Source organism: Chelonia mydas, chromosome 1, assembly GCF_015237465.2.
Source record: "Chelonia mydas isolate rCheMyd1 chromosome 1, rCheMyd1.pri.v2, whole genome shotgun sequence".
NCBI classification, from domain to species: domain Eukaryota; kingdom Metazoa; phylum Chordata; order Testudines; family Cheloniidae; genus Chelonia; species Chelonia mydas.
In genome coordinates, this window is record NC_057849.1 from 110,496,319 (window position 1) to 110,513,504 (window position 17,186).

General features: G+C 40.7%; 1 protein-coding gene across 5 annotated transcripts in view; it reads left to right on the forward strand.

Moving 5' to 3' along the window:
* Nucleotides 1–17,186, forward strand: part of SEPTIN10 (septin 10) — a 49,896-nt gene that overhangs the window by 2,254 nt on the left and 30,456 nt on the right. For 4 of the 5 annotated variants that reach the window (XR_006287505.1, XM_037897462.2, XM_037897460.2 and 1 more), the window contains exons 2-4: nt 7,888–8,005; nt 9,202–9,397; nt 12,307–12,493. Coding sequence is in view for 4 of the 5 variants with exons in the window: in XM_037897462.2 (XP_037753390.1) it covers nt 7,888–8,005; nt 9,202–9,397; nt 12,307–12,493 (501 nt within the window). In the remaining variant the exon portion in view is untranslated. The remainder of the gene's footprint in view (nt 1–7,887; nt 8,006–9,201; nt 9,398–12,306; nt 12,494–17,186) is intronic. The other variant, XM_043536179.1, reaches the window with a different exon arrangement.

Below are 17,186 nucleotides of genomic sequence, written 5' to 3' on the forward strand. Positions count from 1 at the left end.
CATAGATTAGAGAAGTGTTGTGGTAGAATTGTGCCCTGATTACTCCCAATCGGAGAAGTGCGAAGTCTCTTTTCCTTCACTTTCCAGACTTGCCCCTAGATTCAGTGCTGAACACTGCTTTGGTCCATCCAAAAGAAGTAGCCCATTGCATTCCATTTTGTGAATATTTAATTATGCTTTATATTGCCTTATTGGGATCCAGGAAGTGGGCGGGCAAAGCCCACCCACTACTAAAGGATCCCCCCCCCAGCCTAAGGGGGGGGTCCACAGGACCTGGAAAACCAAGTAATTACGGGGACAACTAATGAACAACAGGGACGGGAGTGCAGTCAAAGGGTCAAACGAAGGGAACCGGACTGGGACATCGAGCAGAGGACCCCGGAGAGTGCCCACTGCTCCTCAAAGGCGTCAAGGGAGTCAGTGGACACTGCCCAGAGGAACTCTGCCCAGAGACGTGAACGGACAGAGGATCGGAAATAGGCCCCACAGTCGCAGGAGATTCCATCAGCCAACCTCCTCACCCTGGTTTTATAGATGGCCACTTTAGCCAGGGCCAGGAGGAGGTTGACTAGGAGGTCCCGCGACTTAGTGGGGCCATGGACAGGGAGTGCGTAAATAAGGAGGTGAGGGGAAGAGTGCAAACAAAACCTTAACAAAATATTCGTGAGGAGCTTGAATAGGAGCTGCAACCTGGCGCATTCCAGGTAGACGTGTGCCAGGGTTTCCCTCATGCCGCAAAAGGGGCAGGTGTCCGGGATTGGGGTGAAACGCGCCAAGTACACACCCGTGCTCACGGCCCCATGAAGGAGCCGCCAGCTGATATCCTCGGCGGGCTTTGGGACTAAGGTGGAATATAAGCTGGCCCACCAGGGCTCCTCACCCTCTAGAGGTGGCAGGAGGTCCCACCACTTTCTGTTAGGGCAGGACATGAGGGTGAGGACATGAAGGGTGTGGAGCACGAGCATGTAGAGATGTTTCTTTGGCGCGGTCTAGAACCGGACCGGCTGCAGCTCGTGGAGCCGGCTCACGGTGAAGGGGCGGGGGGATAGGTCGGGTCCACGGGGCAGGGGCCCGATGAAAAGGTCCGGAGGGCCTGGGGTGGAGGGTGGGCAGGGCGCGCCCTCTTGCAGGACCCGGTCAAGGTAAACCCGAGCAGTGGCCGGCAAAGCGGCCCTCACCTCCTGAAGTATGCGCAGGGGAGTACAAGGTCTGGAGAGCCCCATGCGCTGAGCGAGCGTCAGGGGATCCAGCCAGTCTCCCCGGTCGTAGTCCAGGAGGTCTCCGATTGCAGTTTTATATTGCATGTTGTATATAGCATTCTGTATAGAAAGAATTATAGAGGGAGTAAACTAGAGAACAAAAGTTTCACAGGCTGGACTCATGACTCTTTTATATGAGCAGAAGGGAAAAACTGCAAAAGACTAGCATAAAAGAAGAGTTGAAATTTAAAAGATAAATATGCCACATAGTATTCTTGTGGGTTAACTACACTGAGAGGAGATTTGAAAAAATGCAGTATCAGCAAAAATGAAATGTGGTGGGGATTTAAAATTTATCAGTAGGCTTACAGATTTGGAGAGGCAAGAGAATTCTAGATAGGGCAGCACAAGCAAACAAACATTACCCAGGAGAATAGCAGGGAGGGGAGGGGACCAATATAAAAATGGATGGGACAAGTTCGAGGGTAGTTTGGAAACACAATTTTAGATTGGATTGTAGATATCATAGTTAGAGGGAAGTGGAGACAAATAGTCTAATTTCTCAAATTAACAAATAGTAGTAAAGTGCTCCAGACAATTTTAATTGAATGGGGTTGGCATTCAATCTTCACAGAAAAACAAACATAAAATTTTTAGGAGAATTTCATCGTGATTCAACAAAGGAATTGTATAAATTACCAATACATAATATGAATAGAATTGTAAGACTGCTTATGATGCAAGTGTGTAAAGTACTGTAGCTATACCTGAAAGAAAACAAACTAGAATAATTGAAGATGAACAATCCTGCAGCAGGAATTGCTACAGTTCTTCTTTAGAATAGAAACGTGTCTTCAGTGTTGTTCAGTATAGTGGGAAAGCTTGTTGTTTAGAAGTTATTAGGATTTGAAAGATACGTTGTAGTTAACTTATTAGTCTTTTAAGTATAATATACAATTTAAATAACTTCACTCCTGCCCCTTGCTATAAATGCTTGTATGATATAGTTGAGTTGTAACCAAAAACTGATGTTTTCATAGCTCACGTATTGCAATTTTGTTCAGAAAAGACATTTGCCCAACAATTTTCTAAAGCCGTTAAGTCAGTAATACTGCCATTTTACAATTTTATAAGTTAGTCTGCTTGTAGGTGCGTTATGTCCCATCCTACTTGACTGCTGACTTTTTTCATCAATTGGAAAACCAGGTGATAATGGAGTTAAGACTCTGAAGAAACCCCCAAACTTATTACAGGGTTGATCAAATACCACAGAGGAGTTCTTGGGGTATGTGTCTGTGTGTGTCCCACTGTAGGTATACATGTGTCACGTGTTGTATGAGATCAAAATCTGTTGAATAGCAATGTCCGTTAGACTTGCAGCTGCCTCCATGTGCTCCTGTTGGGGGAAGAAAGTACAGAGTGATCACAACCATCCTTCTGTTCCCTCTTACTACATATGGAAACAAGACAGAACAAGTAGTGTCCGCCCACTACCCTTAGTGGAATTTAACTTCAATTGCAAATTAGGTAGTTAGGGTTAACTCCCTTTAAAGTATTTTTCCCCCGGTACATCCCCTTACATTTTATTTGTCTCTCTGCTTTCTGTCCCTCTGCACATGCCAAAATGGTAGATTCAAAGCCCTTGGATTTCAACCCATGTCAATCCTGAATGGATTAATTCCATTCACTGACAGCCATAGCTACTCTCTGTTTTGTCTCGGGGAAGCGGTGTGCAAGACTGCTCAGTAAGAATGAGGCAGTCCAGAGACATTCAGCTGAAGCTATATCTCCTCAAGAAATGTATGAGAAGAACGTGAGACCCTAGGCGCCAATTCCGTGGAGCTGGAACATCCAACGGCAGCCCCCCTACCAGAATCTCCCCCTCTTCCCAGTGCTTCCTGCCCGTCGGCAGACCCCATCAATCAGCACCTCCCCTTCCCTCCCAGCGCCTGCTGCAGATCAGCTCTTTTGCGGTGTCAGGAGGCGCTGTGGGGGAGGAGCAAGGGCGCAAGGCGCTCAGGGGAGGGGACAGAACTGGGCGGGAGCGGAGAGGGAGTGGGAAAGGGGTGGAGTGGGGGCGGGGCCTGAGCGGAGCCGGGGGCACCCCTCCCCCCAGCAGATTAGAAATTCGGTGCCTATGTATGAGACCGCAAGGGGTGAGGATCAATATACAAAACTGATCAGACATCTGATAAGTCTCTGTCAGCTAGTACCCCTGCCAGGCAGCATGCAACATCCAAGGTTGGTACCTGTAAAAAATCCTCTGCGTTGTCAAGTAGGGATCCACCATCAAGGAGTGCCCCGATACCAATTACCACCCTTACACAGAAGACTGTTACCGTTTCCTTGCTGAAGCAAGGAAAAATCGAAACACTGGGATGCGCATGGCTCCCGGCACCAGTCCCTTTCTTCCCATAAATAGAGGCCCAAATCTTTGCTCTTCGGGGAACAAGTGCACTAAGCCCACTCCTCAAACAGACAAGTGATGTGGGCTTAGTCTCTGGCTCAGCACCAAAGAAGCACAAGCCATGCTCAGTAATTAGGTATGTTTCCAAACGCTGACATTGACACTGGCATTGACGCTGGCACCGAGATTGGCACCATCGATGGAATCTTTGTTGGTAGTGGCTGATTCTATGTTGGAGAAGATAAACTATGTCCCAGGCATCACCATTGGCACCAGTGTTTCTACACTTGGTACCGGTGTGTGTTTCTTAACTTCCAGTACTGAGGTCTCCTCAGTCCTCAGTGCTGCCTCTCAATGATGTTTATTCTTCATCTCCATCACTAGGACACACCTTCTGTTCTTCATCCAGCAGGGAGCCTTTCATCTCTCAGATCACCAAGGTGAGAGTTTCTCTACAAACCAGAGACACTCAAGAGCCCAAGTGTATCCACCTCTGGCATGGCAATGACCAGATCAACCCTGTCAGAACCAACCTTACCAATATAATGCACCATCTTCTCTTTGGGGCATACTGGTGACCTCCATCGAGAGCATCTAGGAGCCAGTCTGCTTCCTGTTGTTCAAGGAGGCATAGAGGGATCTTGATCTCCTTTTGCATGCCTTTGCCAGACCCTTTCCCACAGATGAGGAAGAATAGCAGTATTTTTTTGGTCATGGCCTAAGCTACACCAAAAAGCCCAACTAACAAATGTTTTAAAATGTTAGGTTATGTTTGAAGACATTAGTTACATTCCTACTTTAGACAGAGAAAGTCTTGGTCTACACATATTTTTTTGTACCAGTATGATTATTTGGGCTAGGGGTGTGCTTTTTTTTATTATTATTATTTTTTATTTTTTAAATGAAGTAGTTGTACCAATACAACCCCCTTGGTACGGTTTCAGGTTATACTTCTATAAAGGTACATATACTAGTATATCTTCTTCCCCTTCCGGTATGGGAATAAATTCCATTATTTTGGTGTAAGTCATCTTTATATCAGTATAACTGTGTCCACACTGGGGAGGGTGTATGCTATTTTAACTATAGTGGTATAGTTAAAGCAGTACAAATTTTGTGTTTAGACAAGTCCAAAGAGAGTGTTTACCATTAATAGCTGCAGTGAAACTGAAACCAAAGAGTCAGCAGGCGGGCCTGTGTGTGGACAAGAAAGTGGGAGGAGGAATACATGTTTGGTATTGCAGTTGGACCCGCTCAAAAGATCCTTCTAAATATCAGCACAGGAGAACAAAATCTGTTCAACTGTTTTTCAATTCTAAAGAATTTAAAAAAAAAAAAAAAGTAATGTAAAGTCTGTTTATTCACATTTGAAACTGGTAACATAGCAGAATTTTCTGATGCATTCTTGATCCATTGCTGATTTTGCACCTTCAGCAGCTGATGCTATTTAAAGAGTGTTCTGCTAGAAAGAAGAAGATAGGATGATCTTGTGGATAAGGGGCGAGGATGGAACTTGGGAATCCAGGTTCATTTCCTGGCTCTTTCACTTTTTCTCTTGGAATGTATACAAATCAATTAATGCCATCTGTGACTCATCTGTAACATTAAGACTTCTCTATTGCACAAGGAAGTTGTGAAAATAAATCCATAAATGCTTGAGGCTTCAGATAACTGTACACATCTGTGCAAATATTTTATTAGTTAAATTTGTCCATGTACTGGTTCTGAAATCTGTTTTACAAGTTACTCATTCTCATATCTCACGTCTGAAATGAGATTTTGTACCTTGTGGTTTTATACTCTAAGAATAATAATATGAAAATCTAATTTCCATTCATAATTTATGTACTGAGTGAAGATAAGAAATATAGTAAATATGTTGTACCCATATAGTTACATTCTCAAATTTGCTGCTGTTCCAAGAATTCATATATCTGAAGAAATTTTGAAAATGATATAAATATCTCTGGCAGAAGTTGAGCCACTCAGTTTCCTGACCAAAACACTCATCTGCAAGTATCTGATGTGGCAGAAGTTCAAGGACCCAAGGAAATAAGCCAAGTTGGACTTTTGATATGAACTACATAACACTGCTATAGTCAAAGTTTTTGTTGTGTAGTGAAGTATGGTTATATTTAGGAAATTAATCATTAAAAGGCATCCTGTTGTTGCACATGTTTACTATACTTCAGTGCCATTATCCGCTTTGCAGTGAAAATTTGTTCTATTCAGTCATCTTCATTGTTAATGAACTTGGAAGCTGAATTCATCATCTGGAATACTTTTAATTTTTTTTATTTTTTAAAGTAAAAGGTACCAGATTGACAGCTATAGAGACTGGGTCCTCTATTTTTCCACTGAGCAAGTACAGAAAGTCCATCGGTAGCTTTCTCTATGCGACTCTGTTGATGGGTTCAAATCCTGACATAGATGGATTGGTGACATTTGTTGTTGTGTTTTTGTAGACATTTGTCCACTGAGACTGTTAGTGACTTATGCAACATAGCAAACAGTTGCATGGTAATTTAGGACACAACTAACATAGTCGGGATTTAGGCCAATGACCAGGATATGACCAGGTTGCATCCGATGAAGTGAGCTGTAGCTCACGAAAGCTCATGCTCAAATAAATTGGTTAGTCCATAAGGTGCCACAAGTACGCCTTTTCTTTTTTCAGGATATGAAAGACATGGTATCCCTCTACAATTGTGCTGAGACTCTAACATCCTCTGTGTGTGTCAAATCTTAATTGTTGGTGTTATGAAGAAATAATATAGCTTGATTTTTGTTCATATACCAGGTTGTATCTTCAGTTTTGTTAGACAGAAGTGCTGTTCTTGTGTTCACCTTCGTGGTTTATATAATCTTGTCTTTTATGTTGCCTGTTGTCCCCTCTGCTCCATCAGGGACTCCATGTCCCATTTGTTTGTTTCAACACCCATCTCTGTCTCTTTTTTTATATTGGCTCCCACACATTAGAGTGCCTTTCCTGAGGTGTATTGTCATTTTTTCTTTTTCAGATTGTGACTATATTTGAACTTGTTTTCAGTTAATACCATGTTAATTTTAGAAGCACCATGTTCAATAGTCCTAAAATGTAGCGTTTTCTCCTTAAATTGTTTTTGTCTATGTACATTTTTCCAGCACTATCAGTCTAATATGGGAATGAGAGTAGCCTTTAGCCTCACACATGAAAATCAAGAAGAGAATGAATAAATATTTAAATTATTATAAGAGATGTGTGCTAGAAAGATTCAGCGCAGTTTCATAAGTACTAAACTAACATCAAAAGGCCTGACTGAAATATGTCCAAACATATTCAGTGTAAAGGATGATACTTTTTCCCCTGAGCTTCTAAATTTAAATACAAATCCCCCAAACTTAGTGAAGTAGGCAAAGGCTAGAATGTAAACCCAGGTTAAGTCTTAGGATGCTGGCTGTATTGGAAGGCTTAGGGAATTGATAGTGGTTTGATGATTGGAAACATAGGAACACAGAATAACATGGACCTGTGGCTAATCATGGTTTTGTCCATCTGTTTATGCTGACTGGTTGTTTCTTAAATTGCATTTCAAGTTCTACAGTTAATATGTGGAAAAAGAATATTTCCTTTTATTTTAGACTGTTTATGTTAGGCATTTCTCATATACCCATCACCAAGGTATCTAAGTACCAATTCATTATTAAATAATTTAAAAAGAACTATCCACTTCTGGTATTCTAACTACATATGTAATAATATCCATTATAGTTGTGATGTATGGATAATTTTACACATTAAAAAATTCTCACCGCTCACACATTTAGAATACGTTTTTATCTGTGTGTACCTTTCCTCAAGTTTTCAGTCTCTATTTTGAACTCCTGCTGTCTCTCATGTTCTTCTCTGAATTTTTTCTTTATTTTTAGAGGTAAATCAGTGGGATATCCTTCATCCACAAGTTTCCATTTTCATTAGACTAGTGTGCTTTCTTTTGTTTATAGGCTCTGATCTCACAAGTCACTTAAGCATGTGCTTAACTTTAATCATGTGAGTAGTCCCATTCACTTCAGTGGCTTTGATGGCAAATTAGCTGCTACAGTAAAACTTAACTATTTATGCCATCATTTCACTAAATGAGTTGATACTTATTGTTCCACTGACAGACTTTACAAACTGTTAATGTTTTCTTCTGTCATTTACTATACCTGAAGAAGAGTTGTAGTTTACTCGTAGATCTCCCTGTTTATCACTGTTAATTGTTTGGCAACACATTTTCTTAAATAATCATTTTTCCACAGCAAAATGATAATTGTCGACCCTTATCTCTGTCTGGCCATGTTGGTTTTGATAGCTTACCAGATCAGTTGGTTAACAAATCCATCAACCAGGGCTTCTGCTTCAACATTCTTTGTATTGGTAAGTAATATACTTTTTTTATTATTGACAGCAGTGAATATTAAGTATTTGACCATAAACTATCTCTTGGCACAAATATTAATTTAAAAAAAGTGGATGACAAGGTTACTGTTACCTCCTATAAGGAAATGACTGCAATATTGATCCAATGTGATCCTAGGGTGTTTTTGCCTTTTTAACTATGAACCATAATGTGCCTCTTTTTATTCGCAACCATCCTTTTGATTATCTTTGTTGTACAGTACTTTCACGATCAGGCTTGAGGATGCCTTAAGTCTTGTTTCATGAGCAACTTCTAGGATTCTTTAAAACTTGTGGTCTACATCCAACTCTTCCCCATAGGTAAAGTATTTCAGATAACTGAACCCAAGCCACTTCCAGGTCTATAGGTAGGAGATCTTGAAGCATTTTTATACTTATTAATTTTCTGGCTGAATATATTGGAGTTCTTTGGATATACAGGCAGACACACAACCATGCATCTTCCTGAAACCCAACACTGAATTGAGCAAGGGTATAAATAATCTACACCAACCCATAATTGTCCTTCACTTCCTCTCTGTCTATTAGCTGGTGTGGTTGAAGAACAGACCTCCCTATACGCATGGAATAGGTAATCTTAAAACTTGTGTAACATAGTGAAGATGGATAGCTGTGGTTTTACTACTGACTTAATGAAATAGTAAAGTGTTCTTGGTGTTAAGGTTTTCTCTTTTTCCCTGTCCCCCACTGATTTTTGGAATGTTGGTGCCTAGGCCACCACGGCAGGCCTATGTAAGCACACTAAATAATCTTTATTTCTCATTTATAAAACACTAATCCTATTCTTGGATCTTAAGATTCTAGTGAGAGGCACAAAAGGAATTCCCTTACTGCTCAAAGGTGTGTTTTGTTGTTGTTTTCCCTTTGAGTACTGGTAGGTGTGTGTGCATATGTTCTACTTGTCAAGGAATTGAAGGTTTGAGGGAACATTCAAGGTAATGAGGCACTGGCAATTGATTTTTTTGTACAAAACACATTTACTGGTGCTTCTAAGGGTCAGAAAGAGGAATTTGCTCATATATTTGGAGAAGCCAATGTACAGGTAATTTCTATTTAAACTCTTTTAAGGGGGCAATAACTATAATAACATCTATTATGCTTTGTACAAATATATGCAAATGCAAACTTCTTACTTTTTCTTTTAATTTTTTTAGGGGAGACTGGAATTGGAAAATCAACCTTGATAGATACTTTGTTTAACACCACTTTTGATGACCGCGTATCAACACATTTTCAACCAAATGTAAGACTCCGAGCTCAGACGTACGAACTCCAGGAAAGCAATGTTCGGTTGAAACTGACCATTGTAAATACAGTGGGATTTGGTGACCAGATAAACAAAGAAGATAGGTTAGTGTTTCTTTGTGTGGTAAGAATTTGATTATGGAAAATAACCTTGTCTTGAACTGTGGAGTCTGAGAGTAGGCTTTTCAAGTTAGGTATGTGATTAAGAAAAATGTGTGGTACAAATTACATATGTACTCCAGATATTTAATTATACATTTTTCCACGTAATTAATTGATTGTATTTTCTTCTTGTCAAGCAAATCATTTGAGAAATCAACATTTACTCTGCCCTCATGTGTTCATGGCTTTATAATGTGTTACAAATTATATCAATAAAATATATAATAGTGATGGGCATTTTTTGAACTTTCATATAATTATACAGATAGTAAGTTACAGTACAATATGTTCTCTACAGAGTTGTGTTTTTAAGTTTCAGTGGGATCTACAAAACAATGTAAATTGGAAGAAAAATCATCTGGATTTTTTAAATGTAGGTATATTTGAAGTTGAACAGCGTATTTAGAAGATGGAGCATTACACAGCTAGTGAGTGTAGAGTTTTCTTTTCTGTCAGTTCAGTTTATGAATATTTAAATTCATCAATTATTGTACTGATTTTCTTCAGACTTTTATTGGAATGACCAGTACTATGAAGCATTTTAAATAATAATTTGCATCATTTAAGAGCCAAGTAGTGTTGGGCATGGATGGAGGTTGTCCATTCACTTCCAGAACATAGATGAACATTAAGGCTACATTTTAGTCATGCGTATTTTTAGTAAAAGTCATGGGCAGGTCACGGGCAGTAAACAAAAATTCATGGCCCGTGACCTGTCCGTTACTTTTCACTCCAGACTAAAATTTGTGGGGAGAGGGGTACCCGGGGGAGCCGCGGGTGCTGGAGGAGGGCGGCCCGAATGCTAGTGGGGTGGGGGACAGGTGTTTGTGCGCAGCCTGGACCCCCGCTGGTGGTGGAGGGCAGGTAGGCAGTGGTGTGTGGCCCAGGACCCCCGCTGGTGGTGGGGGCATGGGTGGCAGGGCCAGCAGGCTCCGCACCTCCTCCTCACCCCCAGCAGCAGCAGAGTTTGGGTGTGGCAGAGGATTGGGGCATAGAATGGTGTGAGGTGGGCTCTGAGTGGCGCTTACTTGGGGGGCTCCCTGGAAACGGAGACATCCCCCTCCCTCAGGTCCTAGGCGGAGGCGTGGCCAGGCAGTTCTGCGCGCTGCCTCCGCCTGCCGGCACCACCCCCGCAGTTCCCACCGGCCGCTGCAGAAGTCACGGAGATCATGGAAAGTCACGGAATCTGTGACTTCCGTGACAAACTCGCAGCCTTAATTAACATTATAGCATAGGATACCAACGAAAGAGTGTTCCTGCTAGTGACTTGCCTAGTCTTGCCCATTTCTTTGATGAACAATGTTTAGATGATAAAGAAAAATCTGAGATGCTGGTGTTAATGATACGCAGTAAAATATTTCATATTGCAAGCAAGGCTGTCTTCTACCTCTTTCAAATTCGCTTTCCATGTAATCAGTGCCTTTGAAATTTCGCCTCCCATGATTTGGTCTACACTCTGTGCAGCAACAGATACTCAGGACCTGCTGCTCTTATGTGTACAATAACATGTTTTGAAGATATATTATGGATCATAATTTGGATCATACAAAACAGGGCAAAGAATCTTTAAAATGTAGTTAAAATACAAATCAGATTCTCATTCTTTAGATAAGTTCCTGCTCTCTTACACACATTTACCAGTAATAAAGCTCCCCAAAACACAATACTGATCTCCAAAAGATGTGAAAATATCATGATTATGGACAGTATCAGTCACATGCTATTTATAGTGATCATCTGTTATTTCCAAGATTGAATTGTGAGACTACAGAAATTACAGAAGTCCATTAAATGGATCAGTTAAGGATTTCAGTGAAAAGCATAGCTGATATACTCTGCTTTTCATCACCAATAGAGAAAAATTTAACTGTATCCTTCACCCATCCTGTGCTGCATTAGTTTCTTAAACTAGTATTCAGTAACTTTAGTTTTACATTGCATAGACAGTTTGATCACTATCCATACATTTAATATCCTGTTCTAGCATATGACTTCTTGAGCTTCCAGTGTATATAGTTGATATGTAAAGCAATATACTCCTGGGGGAATTCTGCTCCAAAAAATTAAAAATTCTGCACACAATATTTTAAAATTCTGCAAATTTTATTTGTCAAAATAACACTATATAATCACACCAGTTTTAGTTATTTTGGTAATTTATTTCAAAATACCTGTCAGCAAGTATGTCTGTAACAATACAGACACACAAAAATGCCCCCGGGAGTAGAGTTAAATAAACCCCTATGACAACCCAGTTGCTCTTTCTCTACCCCCATCTACCCTCCCTCCCCAGCCCAGCTGCGGGGCCAGACACTCACAACCCCCTCCCCCCCCCGCCCACCTGCAGGGCCACCTCCAGCCAATACATTTGAACTCCCTCCTCCTCACAGCCCAACTGCGGGCCCCCTTGCCCAGACACACCTTCTCCCCCATCCCCCTCCCAGAGCCCAGGGTTCCAGAGGGAGAAACAACCTGATGCTCGGTCCCAGGCTTGTGTTGAGTTTCCTGCGCACCACCCTCTCTTTCCCTCAGGGCATGCTGGGAACTGCAGCTGCCAGGAACTCTCTAGTTCCCTCTCACCAGTAATGTCTTCTATGTGCAAGCTATGCTCTGCTGAGTGCAATGGTCCCTGGTGGTAGCTAGCAGCACTGCAACCTATTTCTGTGGGGGAAAGGAAATTCTGCGGGCACAACATTCATTTCTGAAAATTCTGCATTGCGCAGTGGCACAGAATTCCCCAAGGCATAAGCAATAGTATGCAGAAAAATATAACAGGGATTCCCTTTTTTAGTCCCTCTCTATCTGAGAGAAACTAATCTTTGATTGCTAACACATCACATTTTTTTCCCCAGCTATCAGCCAATAGTGGATTACATAGACGCACAATTTGAGGCCTACCTCCAGGAAGAACTGAAAATTAAACGCTCCTTGTACAACTACCATGACACTCGCATCCACGTCTGCCTCTATTTTATTTCACCTACAGGTCATTCCCTTAAAACGCTTGATTTGTTAACCATGAAGAATCTTGATAGCAAGGTAAGATTGTTTGAAACCAGTTTAAATGAATGAATTTGTAAAGATTCCTATTTCTTGCAACATCTTGCTGCTCTTACAATTCTTTATTTATGGTCTTTTTAATACTGTCACTTTTTAAAGTAAAGTCAACATATTATGTTGTCAAGAAATATCGCTTTTTTTGTTTGCTCATTGAAAGGGATGAGGGAGACTTCTGCATTAGGCAAAGTTGAAAAAACATCTTACAGAAATGAAAAATTCTGTGGCAGATTTCTTTGGACAAAATCTGTCTCTTTGATGAGAGAACTCTTCTACCTTGGATTCCTTCAGTGTCTAATTCACCAGAGCAGCATTCCTGGAAGTCAATTGCTTCCATGTAGCCCAATCATAAACTTGGACAGGGGTCAGGTTCCATAGCACTAGCCTCTTCTGCAACTCTTCTGCATCTGGTGTGTTTCCTTTTCTTTTTCTGTAGCTCCTTGCTGGTGACTCTTGCTGCCGTCCTCATTCCGTTTATCTCATGTTCCATACCCTGGGAGATTATGCTTGAGAGATTATACCCCTGCCATCTGGAATAGGGCCTGTGATTTGCTCTGGAATCCCTCTCCCTCAAAATTCTCTATTTGTCTCAGCACTGTAGATCCTCTTCAAGATATGTCTTATCCTTATGGTCTGTTAGGTCGCTGGCCCTAGCGGTTAATGTGGGCTTAGCAGCCTGGGATTCAGAAGATTGTTGTTACTATTGTTGTTTCTTTGTAATACTATAATGACTGGAGACACTAATCAGGGTTGGGAGCCCCATGTGCTAAACACTATACAGACTTTGTAAAAGACAGTCCCTGTCCCAAAGAACACTCAGTCTTATTTAAGAAAAGATACAAGATGTGGGTGTCTGTCAGCCTAGGATGCTAGCTGACTGAACAGCTTGGACTGGAACTGCTCTGAAGATGTCCAGAAAACTGTGTTGGAAAGCAGATTAGTGTGGCTTTCCACTAGAAATTCCTCCTTTATGAAATGAAAGTGATTTTTCATTTGCGCAAGACAGATGGTGTCTAATCCTTGCTAGTTTTCTACTCCCTTTATTGTGGGCTGCCTGCTGCACTTTAAACAGTCTGGGCGCACCTTTAGCTCAGTGAGAGTATACCTGCCTATGACTTTGGCCGCATTTCACTACTGGGACAGGACTCTCTTAATTTTACAGCGGAGAAATTTTTAAAAGGTCTACCTTGTATATTTCCACCTCTTTGGTTTCCATCCCATAATGGGATTTAAATGTGGTGCTCGCCCAGGTAATAGAACCACCTTTTCAACTTGCGTTTCACCTCGTGGTAATTGTATCAGTTCAGCCTTGGGTATTCAGACACTAATGGCTGATTCACTGAATATGGTATTTCTTAAGATGGTACAACAACATGCCTTCCTCAAATTCCTATCAAAGGTGGTTCCTGATTTTAATTTAAACCAAACATCCTGTCTACTGGTATTTTTCCGAATGCTCCATTCACTGTAAAAAGATGCCAGACCACATTGTTTGGACGTGAAGAGGATATTTACTATCTGAACAGGACTAAACTGTACAGTAAACCACTGGGGTTCCTGGTAGCACACAGGGATATTTTTGGGGATTAGCTAGTTTCCACTCAGATTATCTAAGTGAATTAGATTCTGTATACTTTCTTCCTATCAATTAGTGAGTATTAAAATGATAGGTATTGGAGCACACTCATTCAGGTGTAAGGTGACCTCTTCTGCTTGTGTCAGATGTTTTTGTCACTGAAATACGAAATACTGTTACCTGGAATTCAGTCTGTACTTTTGTACAGAATTACTTCCTGGATTTAGCTTCTAGATTAGATCTTAAATTTGGTAGAAGAATCCTACGGTCATTGTTCAAATGAGACCTCTCAATCCCCACTTGAGTTTAAGGATGAATTATTGCTCATTACAGAGTGAATATCAGTACAAGCAATAATCTTGGAGAACTGCAGTTACTGTAGTAAGGAAAACTAACAGTTTTTAAAACATTAAATGCTTTCAACTAGTTGGGTTGACTTTTTTTTTTTAAATTTGTATAGTAGAACAAGTTTTGATGGCAAATTTTTTTTGGAATGTGGGAATATGTAAACAAAGTCAATGCTAACACACCTTTCCTAGTAGTAGTGTTTCATTATATCTGTAAAGCATTTTGAGATAGCTTTTATGAAAGATTATGTACATTTTCAAGATCTATTATATGATGGATGGTTCACTTCAAGGATTAAATTGGTGATTGAAAGTATTGCCTGATGCCTTTGGAACTCTCTGCCAGCACACCTAAAAATGCTCTAAAGTGAATCATCCTGTTGTGTGTTGCTGTAGCTGTGATTTCTTTGCATGTACTGTGTATGATGTAGTAGTCTGTCTTGTGAGCTATGAAAAGAGATTTGTGTGTTTCTGTCATTAAGCAAGTAATCAATAAAGACAATTGCAAAGTACTTCTCTTAGGAAGGAACAATCGGTTGCACAAAATGGGAAATGACTGTCTAGGAAGGAGTAGTACAGAAAGAGATCTGGGGGTCATAGTGCATCACAAGCTAAATATGAGTCAACAGTGTAACACTGTTGAGAAAAAAAAACAAACATCATTCTGGCATGTATTAGCAGGAGTTTTGTAATCAGGAAGTAATTCTTCCGCTCTACTCGGCCCTGATTAGGCCTCGGGTGGAGTATTGTGTCCAGTTCTTAGTGCCACATTTCAGAAAAGATGTGGACAAATTGGAGAAAGTCCAGAGAAGAACACCAAAAATGATTAAAGATCTAGAAAACATGACCTGTGAAGGAAGATAGAAAAAATTGGATTTGTTTAGTCGGGAGAAGAGAAGAGTGAAGGGGAACATAACAGTTTTCAAGCACATAAAAGGTTGTTACAAGGAGGAGGGAGAAAAATTGTTCTCCTTAACCTCTGAGGATAGGACAAGAAGCAATGGGCTTAAATTGCAGCAAGGGTGGTCTAGGTTGGACATTAGGAAAAGCTTCATAACTGTCTTGGTGGGGTTAAGCACTGAAATAAATTGCCTAGGGAGGTTGTGGAATCTGCATCGTTGGAGATTTTTAAGAGCAGATTAGACAAACACCTGTCAGGGATGTTCTAGATAATACTTAGTCCGGCCATGCATGCAGGGGTGTGGACTAGATGACCTCTCGAGGGCCCTTCCTATGATTCTATGATTATATTTGCAGTTGGTAAGTGGCTTTGAACTTTATATCAACAACATATTTTAATGAGTTCTTATTTCACTTAGAAATAAGTACCATTACAAAAATATGAATATAAAATGGATGGAAACTTTTTTTATTTATATACTCTCTTTGGCACAGAACCTCTAGAATTTAAGGGTACATGAATTTTCTAGCTGTTTGTACTGATCATAGCATGCAAATTCACTCATTTGTAATTTGAAGTAAGAAGTACTAATGTGATATGTTAACAAACCAGGTTTTCACTTGTCTTCATATTCAGGTAGTTTATCTAATGTTTTGAAGAATCAGATATTTTCTTTTTCATGTCAGCAGAGCATTTCTGACAAAACGCTTATATGAATTTCGCTTCTGATTGATTGGGGTTACTTTTTAAAATGGTCGAAAAATTAGGTCAGGATTTTGGTGATACTTTTTAATGGCAATTTTATAGACTTAAAAAAAATTCAAAATGTTTGTAAAATATGTGTAACCTTCTGTGAGTTGGGTGCATATTTCTACAAGTGGTAGCTACAGTGTGAGGGGAATCACAAGAGTTGAGCAGCCCAACTCAAGTTCAGGAAACCTGAACTGAATTGAGAGGAAAAAAAATTGGTTTAAAATTAGTTACACCCAGAATGATTCCCCATCACGATCACCACGCCCTTTGAAACAATTCAGCACACAAATGTATTTTCGCTTCATTTATGCTAAAATATTTACAGGTCACTGTTAAGTGAGAGAAATGACCCGTGGCTTGTTCTCACTTAACGTATTTGAAAGCTTGGCCTTCAGGATGTTCAGAACAGATTTACTGTGGGAATAAAGGGCTCATGGAGTTCAGTGTAGCAGAACATTTTGCTCATTAAAATTAAGCGAAGATTATATATTTGAGGGTTCAGCACAAACGCTGCATATAGTACACTTAAAATCACCTGCAAAATATGTGGCAGAAGTAAAAAGGCAAAGAAAGTCTTTGGAATTACGCATGGAGGTAAGGAACATAATTCATCAAAAATACTTTGGCATTAGTGTAAGACATTACTGTGACTTACCTGGATACAATTTAAACCAGTGGTGGGCAACCTGCGGGCAGCATGCGGCCCATCAGGCTAAGCTGATTGCGAGCCGCGAGACGTTTTGCGGACGTTGACTGTCTGCAGGCACAGTCCCCCGCAGCTCCCAGTGACTACAGTTCACCGTTCCAGGCCAATCGGAACTGCGGGAAGCGGTGGCCTGGCCACCAAAGTCTGGGGAAGAATGTTTCTTCACTGTTTGAGCTTCCTTTGTTTCATCTCCTGCTTGATGACTCTGTTTAGTGCTTAAATACAAATTAAGCAGAGCACACATTCCTTTGTTTAGGACAGACCTGGTTGCCAACATCTGGCTGGAACATGTGTTGTTAACACCATACAGTGGAATCTTAAACGTCACATGCAGTGTTGTCTCACATATTTTACCAGGGGACAATAATGACCAGCAAATTGAGTTTTCAAAT